General features: G+C 42.6%; 1 protein-coding gene across 3 annotated transcripts in view; it reads left to right on the top strand.

Moving 5' to 3' along the window:
- Window positions 1–12,053, top strand: part of KRIT1 (KRIT1 ankyrin repeat containing) — a 346,827-nt gene that overhangs the window by 19,631 nt on the left and 315,143 nt on the right. For 2 of the 3 annotated variants that reach the window (XM_086941853.1, XM_086941852.1), the window contains exon 2: window positions 6,185–6,351. The exons of the other annotated variant lie outside the window; for it this stretch is intronic. In XM_086941853.1, the coding sequence (XP_086797979.1) occupies window positions 6,250–6,351 (102 nt within the window). In that variant the 5' untranslated portion in view covers window positions 6,185–6,249. The remainder of the gene's footprint in view (window positions 1–6,184; window positions 6,352–12,053) is intronic. 3 annotated transcript variants of the gene reach the window in all.

Genomic DNA, 12,053 nt, shown 5'->3' with positions numbered 1-12,053 from the left:
GGTGAAATGGGGCAAGATGGAAGGTCCGCTGATAGGACCCAAAATCAGGTCAAAAATAGTAGCTCCTGTGTGACAGGCTCCAAGTTACTAAAACGGTACAAAAGGGGGTGGTGATGGACGGAGCATCTGAATCAATCAAACACTCCCACCCAGTCAAAAGATCTGGGTTTAATCCATCGCCGTTCTTTAGCCCTCTCTGCCACCCCAGTTCAGACATGGCTATATGCAAATCAGTCTGACCCTGCGCCTCATGGGCCGCCATAAGTGTGGCAGGGTATGCTCAGACGTGAGTCCCTTGCTCACTTTGCCACTGGATTCAAGCAAGCCGGGCTGAAGACGGCTGGAATGCCAGAAACCGGTCCTCGGAAGCTTGTTTCCGGTCCAGGGAAGGCATGGCTTGGCAGTTCGGGCTGGACTGTTCCCATGAGGCACAGGGTCAGACTGATTTGCATATAGCCATGTCTGAACTGGGGTGGCAGAGTGGGCTAAAGAACGGTGATGGATTAAACCCAGATCTTTTGACTGGGTGTGAGTGTTTGATTGGTTCAGATGCTCCGTCCATTACCACCCCCTTTTGTACCGGTTTTGGCCCCCATAAGTGTGGCAGGGTATGCTCAGACGTGAGTCCCCTGCTCACTTTGCCACTGGATTCAAGCAAGCCGGGCTGAAGACGGCTGGAATGCCAGAAACCGGTCGTCGGAAGCTTGTTTCCGGTCCAGGGAAGGCATGGCTTGGCAGTTCGGGCTGGACTGTTCCCATGAGGCACAGGGTCAGACTGATTTGCATATAGCCATGTCTGAACTGGGGTGGCAGATTGGGCTAAAGAACGGTGATGGATTAAACCCAGATCTTTTGACTGGGTGTGAGTGTTTGATTGGTTCAGATGCTCCGTCCATTACCACCCCCTTTTGTACCCCAAGTTACTAAAACAGCAGATAAAACAGAAGTTGTTAAAAAAAAGTAGATGTGAATAATAGATAATCACATAACCAAGTACTTGCAAGTAAATATCGTATAGAGGTGGTTTTTGTTTGCGTTGAGGAAAATAAGACCGTGTATTTACCTACAATAAAACCTAAGCTGGTGGGAATCCAAGTTAATTCCAGTTCATTGAATGTAGGCATATTGAAGTGATAACTTAAAATTATGCTGGTGTCCCACAATGTTGATCTGCTGGATGGTTGAGGAAACATGAGCACTGCATGGACACCAGGAGGAAACTATACTGTCTTGAAGTCGAATAGAGGGTTCAATTTAAAGCCTAATGCATTCTTCATCAATACATTTTTGTGGCCGTCCAATATATGTGGCCAGCAAGATATTATAACTCAGATTTAAGAAACACTGCATTCTTCAAGACGAAACATAATTAATCCAGAGTGATTTTGTTTCAACTCAGTGTGAGTCAGAGGGAAGGGGCGAGATGAAGGAAATTAGCTGCAGAGTGCTATGCTGGATGATATAGATTTAAAACAGTAGTAAAAGCTCACCTTTTTTGGTAAACACCCATGAGTTGTCAGGACTGTTCAATAATGTTATTCAGAGACATCTTGAGACATATGTGTATGTGTGAATGTCCTCTCTCATCATATGTGTTTTCGAAGTGCTCTTTCGGTCCCTTTACTCGTCTGCTTTGGTTCCATCATTTGTAGTATTTACATCTCTCGGGACCCCTTTGATAATTTTTATTTTCATCTTGTTTCTGCAGTCTGAGCCTGGCTGTCTGTGTATTCAATGTTTTCCCTATGTAGCAACTGCGAGCCAAAATACAAAAAACAGTGGAGGCAATGGCTAGGTTTAACAGGCACACTCTCCCACACTAGTCTTATGGGGAGTATATAATATTGTTCTGTAGTGTAGTTCCTATATTCCCAATAGGCTCTGCGCATTGGAATAACATATACTATAGTTTAGACGTAGGACTGAAGTCAACTAGGTCTCTATTGTATATATTAGACTTAATTGTGAGTGCCAGCTAGCTCAGAGGTCACTAGAAACTTTCTCGAATAAACAAGAAGGGATTAGTCTCTGACAACCATATAACATGACAACTTTGTTTTCCCAGAATGAAACGTATCTCTAGAGTCGCGGAAACAATAGACTGCTATTTCACTCAGTCATTCGTGCGTGCTTTGTTTCTCCAGAGTTGCTTAGAAATAGAGAAACGGGCGTTTTCAATAAAAGTATTTATTGAACAGTCTTATTTCTTAAGCATAAGAAATGCACTGCTACGATTGAAATGCTAGTTAAGAAGTAAGAGGCATATAATACGAATAGTATTATAAAATAGTACTGTAAAAGCATGATAAAATGCATAAAATACATACAGTGATAAAAAAATGGCTAAAAGTACTCAACTGGTGCTTCTATAATACTCCTACCCCGGTGTACCTAACCTAAGTCTAGTACGAGGGAGGAGTACGTGTGGTGTAGCTTAAGTCTAGTAATGTTTTGCCAAGAATCTGTTCCAAGAATTCTCTAAGTGTCTAATCAGCTCTGTACCTTGGTTTTAGAATTATAGAGGTCTTGTATCTCTCTCTCGGGACTCGATCTCCCAGCAACCCCCAAGGGTAGCCTGGAAACACCGGAGCTGGATTTCTCGGCAAGGGAAAAGGCAGCGTCTTCTCAGTGCGTCAGTTGGAGGGTCGGCTTCCTTCGGCACTTGCAGCAGCAGGGCGTCGGGCAAGTAGTTAGTCGATCTGCTCCTAAACCACCGTGTGTTTGACTGGGCAAATGTAGACATATTTATACTTTGAAGGTGCCGAGTTTGATGTAAGATTGGACATAATATCGTCACTAGTGTCTCAGTTCCTTGAAAACTCCAGGAGTTCTTGGAAAAATTAGTATTCAAGCAGGGGGAGGTACCTGACTGCTGAAGGCTGGTTTTTCCAAGAAATCGTTGTGGATTCTCAGAGTTTAGTGGAAGTAGCCATGCCGTATTTGTGCTGCACAGGCTAAGTCTAAATAAGGTAATGACTCCTTATGCCTATATAAGGATTGGGTGAATTATACCTACATATGGGCATGAATCGGGAAACTTTCACTAGGATCCTAGATTCCCACATAACAGTTCATTCGCAATCGTATCTTCTGGTGCTTCAGGAGGAGAAGGAGCCATCCATTCCTACTCAGTTGGACAGGGTCGAAAATGTGAACAATGATGTTTCCAAGCACACAGAAATACAAAGGTGAGGTTGTGTTTTCAGTTGTCTTTTATTGAATCCTATTAGACACGCCCCCTTCGCCAACACATGTTTCGTCTATTGCTGTTTCAATCCGAGCAGACTTAATCAGGACTTTATATCTAAAACAAACTTTATATCTAAAACTCCTCCTGAATATCTATTGAGGAGGAGTATCTCTATAGTTTCCTCTATCCGTCACATGGGTCCGATGACCCTAGAGTTTCACCCAAGAGTGTGGTGTGAACCGATTGAGATTGTGTATAAGTGCTGATTGTTGTGCTTAGTGCCTAATCCAATAGTGAACAACTTTTATTGGTGCAGTTCCTCATGTTTGAGAGGGGGAGGCATTCTTGTTACATGCAAAGAAATGCATTCTAATCAATAATATTAGTCTAGTGCATCCTATATATTTTATATCCAAATGTGAGTTAGGGACTGCTGGGGGCTGGGATCATACTCACTGGATCTAATTTGACCATATTACATGTATTGGGATCGAAGTCTTCCACATTAGACTCGCGTGTATTCTGTGGAGGGCGCTATTTATATTTAATTCAATAAGTCTGTGCTACCTCTTAACTGCACATCAGTATATCGGTAATGTGACAGTAGTCTTACCTCATAATCCTTTCTTTCTGTCGTAAGAAAAATAGTGTGGTGGTGATCTATAATAGATGATAAGTAGGTATTATCAGGTCACTGATATTTATTAGTGGCATATTCAAAACCGCACTCTATCTGTAAGGCCAGTAAATATCTACTCATTACTGACAATGGTACATTCAATTTAACATATGCGGAATACGGCAACTATTAATACCAGAAATCTCCACATTATAAGTTATACGCATGGAAAACTCCAACCCTAAAAAGGGGTATAGAATAAAGGAATATAAATAGGCTGCTTGTGGTGTTACCGCTCAATCATAAAATCGTAATTGATAACCACGTAATATGGTGACAACTGGCGTAAACTTAATTACTTCTGTGGCGATTGTTACAGTGGTCATAAGTGAGGAATATAAATGGGCTGACTGCGGTGTTACTGCTCAATCTAGAATTCGTAAGTAGCTGGATAACCCCATAAAATATAATAATAACCTACGTAAGCTGAATTACTTCTGCGGCAATTATTACATCGGTCATATCCAAAAAAGCAAGTTACGAAATGTAACTGCTTGATCAACCACACGTTAGAACGAGTAGTCAGTCAGGAGCTAAGTTTAAATTCTGTGGCAGCGTTCGCAACACATAGTCGTCCTAGTCCACAAATAGCAAACTGGGAATTTATTTAGAGTGCGTGAGATATAAGACTTACTTGTGAAGTTCTGTCAGTAACATTCTCTTCTCGTATCAGGTCCGCAGAGTACACGTGACGAAGTGGTAGTTGGCGCTATCTTAGTTTACTTTTATGTATCACTAAAATTAGACGACGCCCATCAACAATGGTTGAGTATCTCACCCTTTGGTATGAATCAGCGGGGCCATATTGGAATCTGTTCCAATGGGAAGTGTATCAGCCACATTAGAGACTAATACCTAATCTTGCAATCAGTATTCATGATCTTTTAAGATGGTCGATCAAAGTACACGTCAGTTATAATCCAATGATTAGAAATCTCTGTGTGGGTCTCTACTATGAATTAACGATCATCATCCCAATTAGTATAATCGGGGTCTATACTTGGTAAATTCAATCTAAGTTTTGGAGGGTAACACTATTCGTCCAAGCAGCTCCTACAGTCTAAAATAGACAAAGTCCAATAACAATGGTCGAGTATCTTATTCTTCAGTATGGATCTGCGTCAGCCATATTGGAATATGTTCCAATAGGAAGTGTATCAGGCACAAAGGATTATTTCCTAATCTTGAAATCAATATTCATGATCTATTGAGGTAGTCGGTCAAGCGTAGATCAGGCTAATTATAATCAAATGATTTGAAATCTCTGTGTGAGTTTGTACTGGAAACTAATGATCATCATTTCAATGAGAATAATAGCGGTCATCCTCGAGTTAATACTCGGTAAATTCAATCTATGTCTTGGAGGGTAATAATTTTCGTCCATGCGGCTCCTACAGTCATTCTGTCTATGTATTGGGGGGGTTGACTCAGGTTAAATGAGGACAAGATGGAAGATCTGTGATAGGATCCAAAATCAGGTAAAAATGGTAGCTCTGTGTGTCAGGCTCCAAGTTACTAATTCAGCAGATAAAACGGAAACTGTGCAAAAAACCTAGATGTTATAATAGATAATCACATAACCAAGTACTTGCAAGTAAATATGGTATAGAGGTGTTTATTGTTTGCGTTGAGGAAAAATAAGACTGTTTATCCCCCTACAATAAAATCTAGGCTGGTGGGAACCCTAGTTAATTCCAGTTCGTTGAATGTAGGCATATTAAAGGGACTACTTAAAATGATGGTGGTGTCCCACAATGTCGGGGTTGATCTGCTGGATGGGTTGAGGAAATATGAGTTCTGCATGGACACCAGGAGGAAACTATACTGTCTTGAAGTCGAACAGAGGGTTCAATTTAAAGCTTGATGCATTCTTCAACAATATTTATGGGGCTGTCCAATATATGTGGCCAGCAAGATATTATAACTCAGATTTAGGAAACACTGCATTCTTCAAGACAAAACATAATTAATCCAGAGTGATTTTGTTTCAACTCAGTGTGAGTCAGAGGGAAGGGGCGAGATGAAGGATCTTTAGTCTAGGAAATTAGCTGCAGAGTGCTATGCTGGATGATATAAATTCAAAAAAGTAGTAAAAGCTCACCTTTTTTGGTAAACACCCATGAGTCGTCAGGACTATTCAATAATGTTATTCGGAGACACTATGAGACATGTGTATGTGCGCATTTTCTTTCTCATCATGTGTTTTCGAAGTGCTCTTTCGGTCCCTTTACCCGTCTGCTTTTGTTCCATCATTTGTAGTATTCACATATCTTGGGACCCCTTTGATCATGTTTATTTTCATCTCGTTTATGCAGTCTGAGCCTGGCTGTCTATGTGTATTCAATGTTGTCCCTAAGTAGCAACCACGAGCCAAAACACAATGGGAAATTCAGATAACATAGAAGATGCATATGTGGCTGTGATTCGCCCAAAGAATTCTGCAAGTCTCAACTCCCGTGAATATCGAGCAAAATCATATGAAGTAAGCGTACTCATTTTTTTTCTTGTCTGTGGATCAGTTTTGTACTGATCTTCCAAGTACAGTGTTTTTTGTTAATGAGAAGGCCTTAGGGTAACTGTTGACCTGTGATTTTAACAGTGAGTGTGAGAAGTTTGTAATATATGCTAAATTCTCAATATGGTTAATGGGTTATACGTGGAACTTGTGACTGTATGGTATTTTCTGATTATATTTTATCCATATTTATTGTCCTTTACTTTTTACTAACCTTCCCTCTACTTATCCGTGTTTAGTTTGTATGCTGTGAAAATTTAGCTCACATCACTATACTTGCACAGTTATTTAACTGATAAATGCATACCCAAGGTTCAAAGCCTGTAAGTGCTTAGATGTGGTTGCCCACACACAAATATTTCAGTGAAGGCCATGCACAATAGAGGATTGGCCACCCAAAGAAGGTTGGCTTTGGCCAACCCTGTTGCGCCCATTGAAGGCTATGCACAATGTGGGTTGGTGGCTTATGGAGAGTTGGGCACCAGGACTAGTCCTGCGGCTGACCTCAGATGCACATGGCTAACAGCAGGGTCCTGATAACTCTAGATTCTGTCAGTGATGTACACAAGCATGTCATTTGAAAGGTCATTAATGATGTCAATAATTATGTGAATCAACATGTCATTAGTGATGTAATATGTGAGGTCATAAGCAGTGCATGCTGAGGGTGCGAGTTATGGTTAAGTTACCTTACCATACATAACTGCTGAATTTCAGTCATTTTTAGGTTTTGTTTTGCTTTGCTTAGCAGGAACTGCACTTTAACTATGGCCTTTTCATTGAATTTGTAACGTTTTTTTACAAGTATTTTGCCGTTCTATAACCTAGACTAGCAATAACTTAAATGTAACTTTTTTTCTGTCTCTGTCCGTAGTGATTTTTGTCATATACCACATCCAACTTGTACTTGTGCCTAACCTCCTATTTACAGCCACCATCAATGACTGTGCATAGATGAGTTGGATGGTTGGCCCTGCAGCCACACCCTTTGCCTCACCTGCCACAGGTTGTCAATACCTGTTAAAGAAGGCCTTTGCCCATGTGCTGTATGGGTTGGCCTCACCCAACCTACTGTTTGTGGTCCTCTCCCACTGAGCACGCCTGGCCTTTGGCCAAGCCCTGCACCCAGTTTGCCATGGGCAGCCATCCCCTGCTGCGCACATCCTTCAGCTGTTTGCAGTAGAGTTTCTGCGCTCAACCTCACTGCAGACAACCCTTTTAGGTTCTCTTATTTTTTAGCATTTGTTTGTGGATCCTGTCATGGGATTCTCAAACTATCACCAGCTCATTGACTCGTGTTGGACCGTCCTTGTGGTTCGCATAGCTGGTTTCAGATATGGGATCCCGTAAATGTGTCAAAATTAGTCCAGGAAGCTTGCTGTCGGTTTACGGTCCCTTGCCCATGAAGCTTAGGCCAGATTCATCACTAATCCCTGCCCAGAGCCTACACTGGTATAGCACCTAGATGCTATACAGCTCTGTGGATTTTCAAGATATTTCCAGGCGCACATACTTCACAGACAGTCGCAAACACTCCGACCGGCCACTTGGGGGAGAAACCATACAGCAAAGTGTTGTCTCCCTCTCAGTGTCAGTGGCAAGTAATCCGCCTGCTTGTTGTGTGTCCCACCCGGGGTCAGTTTTTGGTCTGCCTGAAAGCTGGTCACGTTAAGAAAAAGGGGTAACCCTGTGTCCCACAGAACCTGGGTATTTATAGTTTAAACAAAAAACGGTTCTGTTGGGTCGGACCAATTACTTGTAAAAACATTCAATTAATGAGAACAGAAACAAGAACTCTCTGATACAAGTAGTTACATCAGGGGTATGAGGGTAGCCTCCGCTCCTAGCGAGCTGCCCGCTTGTTGATTGGTAGGGCCAGGTGCTGGGACTCGTTGGGTTGAAGTGCGCATGTCGATTTGGACGTGTGTCTTGCTCCGACCAACCCGACATGCGCACTTCACCCCTGGCCAGGTTCTGTATTGTAGGAGCTGGGGGATTGTTACTGCTGCCCCAAAGGTGACAAATGAGTGTTGGCAGCCCCTGACCCAGCCAATCCTCATGCTTCAGGAGTCGTGGGGATGGGGCCTGGCCAGGTAGGTGAGGTCATTGTTTCGACCCTCTTGCGCCCCGGTTGGTGGTCGTGGCGGGTCTTTCTCAAGACAGGGGGACAGTATATGGGACAGACCGGATAACTTCAGTCTGTGACCGGTGTGGCAAACATGCCAGTCAACTCTTATGAAGTGATTACTTTCCAAGGCAGACGGAGGTGCTTCTTTCCTCTCGTATGCGCACTTGAGTCAGACTCAAGCGCGCATACGAGAGGAAAGAAGCACCTCCGTCTGCCTTGGAAACATCGACGAGCATCATAGGCCCAGAAAGACCAGGATCCGGATAGGAACTTTAGGAATCCTTGGTTCAAAAAGCATTATCTGGCCAATGAAGAAACTTGTATATACCTGTACATAGATTGCACTGTATATCTTGCTATTCACTGAGCACCTTTCACCGAAAGTCACGTTTATTTGACAGTCACTACAAGCATTAAATGTTATCTAAGAATGAATACAATTCGGATACCAAATGTTTGAAAGCCTTTAATACAATTGATCGAATACATGATTTAAAGCTCTTGAGTGTTCATTGATTTATTCCTCTAATTGTTGGACTTGTATCAGAGAGTTCTTGTTTCTGTTCTCATTAATTGAATGTTTTTACAAGTAATTGGTCCGACCCAACAGAACCGTTTTTTGTTTAAACTGAAAGCTGGTCACAGCACCCACACCAACCATATATGTGAATGTTACAATCTACCTACATTTTTGCATCTGTTTTCTGTTATTGAGTCGACGATGGCATAGTCCGTAGTGTAAAAAATAAAAAGTTGGCCTTAAGTCACAGGCCACGTGATTGATCTCCCACACAGTTGGCTTGTTGGGCATACTATGAATTTTTATGGGGAATCTTTAATCCATTTACCTTACCAAAGAGGCCCTTGCTCTGGGATGACCCCTAAACCTCCATGCGCCTAAAAGTGTGTATACAACAGCGATAGCTCTTCGGCATCTGCACGGCTCCAGACCGCATGATGACCTGAGTAAACAAATTAAGGTTACATGCTTAGGTGTCACACTCGCCACACATTTTTCACCTTTACTCTATGCTTAATGGCTTTCCTCAATAATACTCTATGAATTTCATATATTATACGTATTTATATTCAGACAAAACACACTCACCGACGGGTCCCGCTCTCAGTATCGATTCCAAACATGACGTTGAATTTATCTTCGGCCCGCTCTATTCCAGTCCTGCATGCATGCTGCGATGCGAGCAAATTATCAATGACCTCACCTACCTGGCCAGGTCCCATCCCCACGACTCCTGAAGCATGAGGATTGGCTGGGTTAGGGGCTGCCAACACTCATTTGTCGCCTTTGGGGCAGCAGTAACAATCCCCCAGCTCCTATAATACAGAACCTGGCCAGGGGTGAAGTGCACATATCGGGCTGGTCGGAGCAAGACACACGTCCAAACCGACATGCGCACTTCAACCCAACGAGTCCCAGCACCTGGCCCTACCAATCAACAAGCGGGCAGCTCGCTAGGAGCGGAGGCTCCCCTCATACCCCTGATGTAACTACTTTGCTCGGCCAGTTCATGCCACGCTCTAAGGTGGCATAAGAAAAACAGATCATTGGCGGTTTCTTTAAGGGGATTAATATCATGGCAAACAAACCGGGGCAACACCCTGCACCCCCATAAAGAAACAGTCGCTGGCCAATACCTCCTGTTTTTCTGTATTATATATACATATTCACTGAAAAAACAGTATAGTTAACTGAATATGTCAGTGACAACATTAAAGTTTTGACCTACAAAAAACACAGGATTTCACCAGTTATAGTTAGCACACCTAACTATAACTTGCACCCCATGCACTTCTTACGACCTCAAATATTACATCACTCATGATATGTTCTATGATATCATTTATGACATCTCAAATTACATCATTTATGACATCACTGTTGACAACATCCAATGTGTGTTAGTTTATTTTATAGTTAACCCAGTGGTGGGTAGCTACCATATTACTTTTCTACATAATTTCTGTACAGCCTGTGTCCAGCTAATGGGTGTAAGTGTTTACAAAACACGTGTGCTCCTAATAAACCATAGTTGTGTAGAGGTATTGAACTTATCATAAGTCTTTGTATAGAAAAGTTACTCTGTGTGCAGGTGACAGTTGACTTATGTTTATTATGTTCCATGCAATTGTTTTGGTACTGCTGAAAAAGTTTCCTGCAGGGCAAATATTCTACGTACTACATACTAATTATTGTAAGCATCCATGAGTTATTGGACAGAATTGTCTCAGCATGACAATTTCTACTTAACATTTAAGACTGTGGTGCATCAGGTACTAATCGGTGTGCATGTGCTTGTTTTGCTTCAGAAGATAGCTGTCTGTAAAGTTTTCACCACAGGATGAAGGTTGCATGTAGTATGATCTTTAGCACCAACAGACCTTGGGTATTTTAAGTGAATAGTTGCTCTTTGGACATGTTTTGCGTAGAGTGTACACTGTTCTTAGTAGATACTTTTTAATACTCTGTGGTGAATTGCTTTTTTTAAAAAAAAACCTTTATTAAGAAATTGTACGGTACATCATATGGCACATTGTTGCACATGTAAATGACACCTTCCCGTACCAGTATTAATGTAACAGTAACTTCCCCTCCCAATTAACTTTGATGCAGGTCCAGAAATCTCATCTTACAGTTCAACATTTGTCAATACATTATATCAGCATATGATGCAGGCAACAATTTACAACAGTACAAGTGAGGCCTAGGCGATAAAAATTATTCAGATATCACAGGTATAGTGTAGCCCCCAACTTAGAGCCCCAATTCCAACTCCAGCGAATATAACAAGGAGGCCATTACGCACCCAAACCATGGCCCTAGTCCCCCAGCAGTGGGACTGAACAGAGCTATATCCCAAGCGATCCCTACTGTGAGGCTGGGGACTGGGTTGCAGATCCAGCCTTACGGCCTGCCCCCAAAGCAGACCCACCCTCTTCTTCCTCGTTCCCCGCCTCTTGCGCAATCAGATAGGAGGTCAGCGGGCCCCAAATGTCTTTCGGGCGTGACTTAGTGGGTAAGAGATCTGCATAGTTGTGCATGTGTTCTTGCCAAATGGCCATTGTTTGAATCCAGTCTTTAAACTTGGGAGCACGGCCTCTCCCCCAGCGACATGCTACTTGCCTTTTCGCCAATAACAGTCCCTTTGCTAGGAATTAATGTACTGTATTGATGTTTTGAATCAGACCCAAGAGGGCTAGGAGTGGGCATGGCGTCATATGGACACTTATCATGTCCGAAATCCCTCCAAATGTCTGCGTCCAGAATTCTGCCACTGGGGGGCAACTCCACGCCAGGTGCAGGAAGTCCGCTCCCTCCCGACCACATCTTGCGCATTTATCATTGTCCCTGAGTCGAAATTTGTGAAGTTTAGCTGGAGTGTGGTATAACCGGTACAAAAACTTAAATTGAATAAGGCGCAGCCTGCTGTTGCTAGTAACGGCCTTTGTCTGTGTACAGCTAAGTTCCCATTGGTCATCTGTCAATGAGGCATCCAAATCCTTATCCCATTTGTGCCTGGCC

The sequence above is a fragment of the Lissotriton vulgaris genome, chromosome 10 (genome assembly GCF_964263255.1).
Source record: "Lissotriton vulgaris chromosome 10, aLisVul1.2, whole genome shotgun sequence".
NCBI classification, from domain to species: Eukaryota; Metazoa; Chordata; class Amphibia; order Caudata; family Salamandridae; genus Lissotriton; species Lissotriton vulgaris.
Note: the sequence above shows the minus strand (reverse complement) of the source record. Positions and strands in the feature narration are given on the sequence as shown.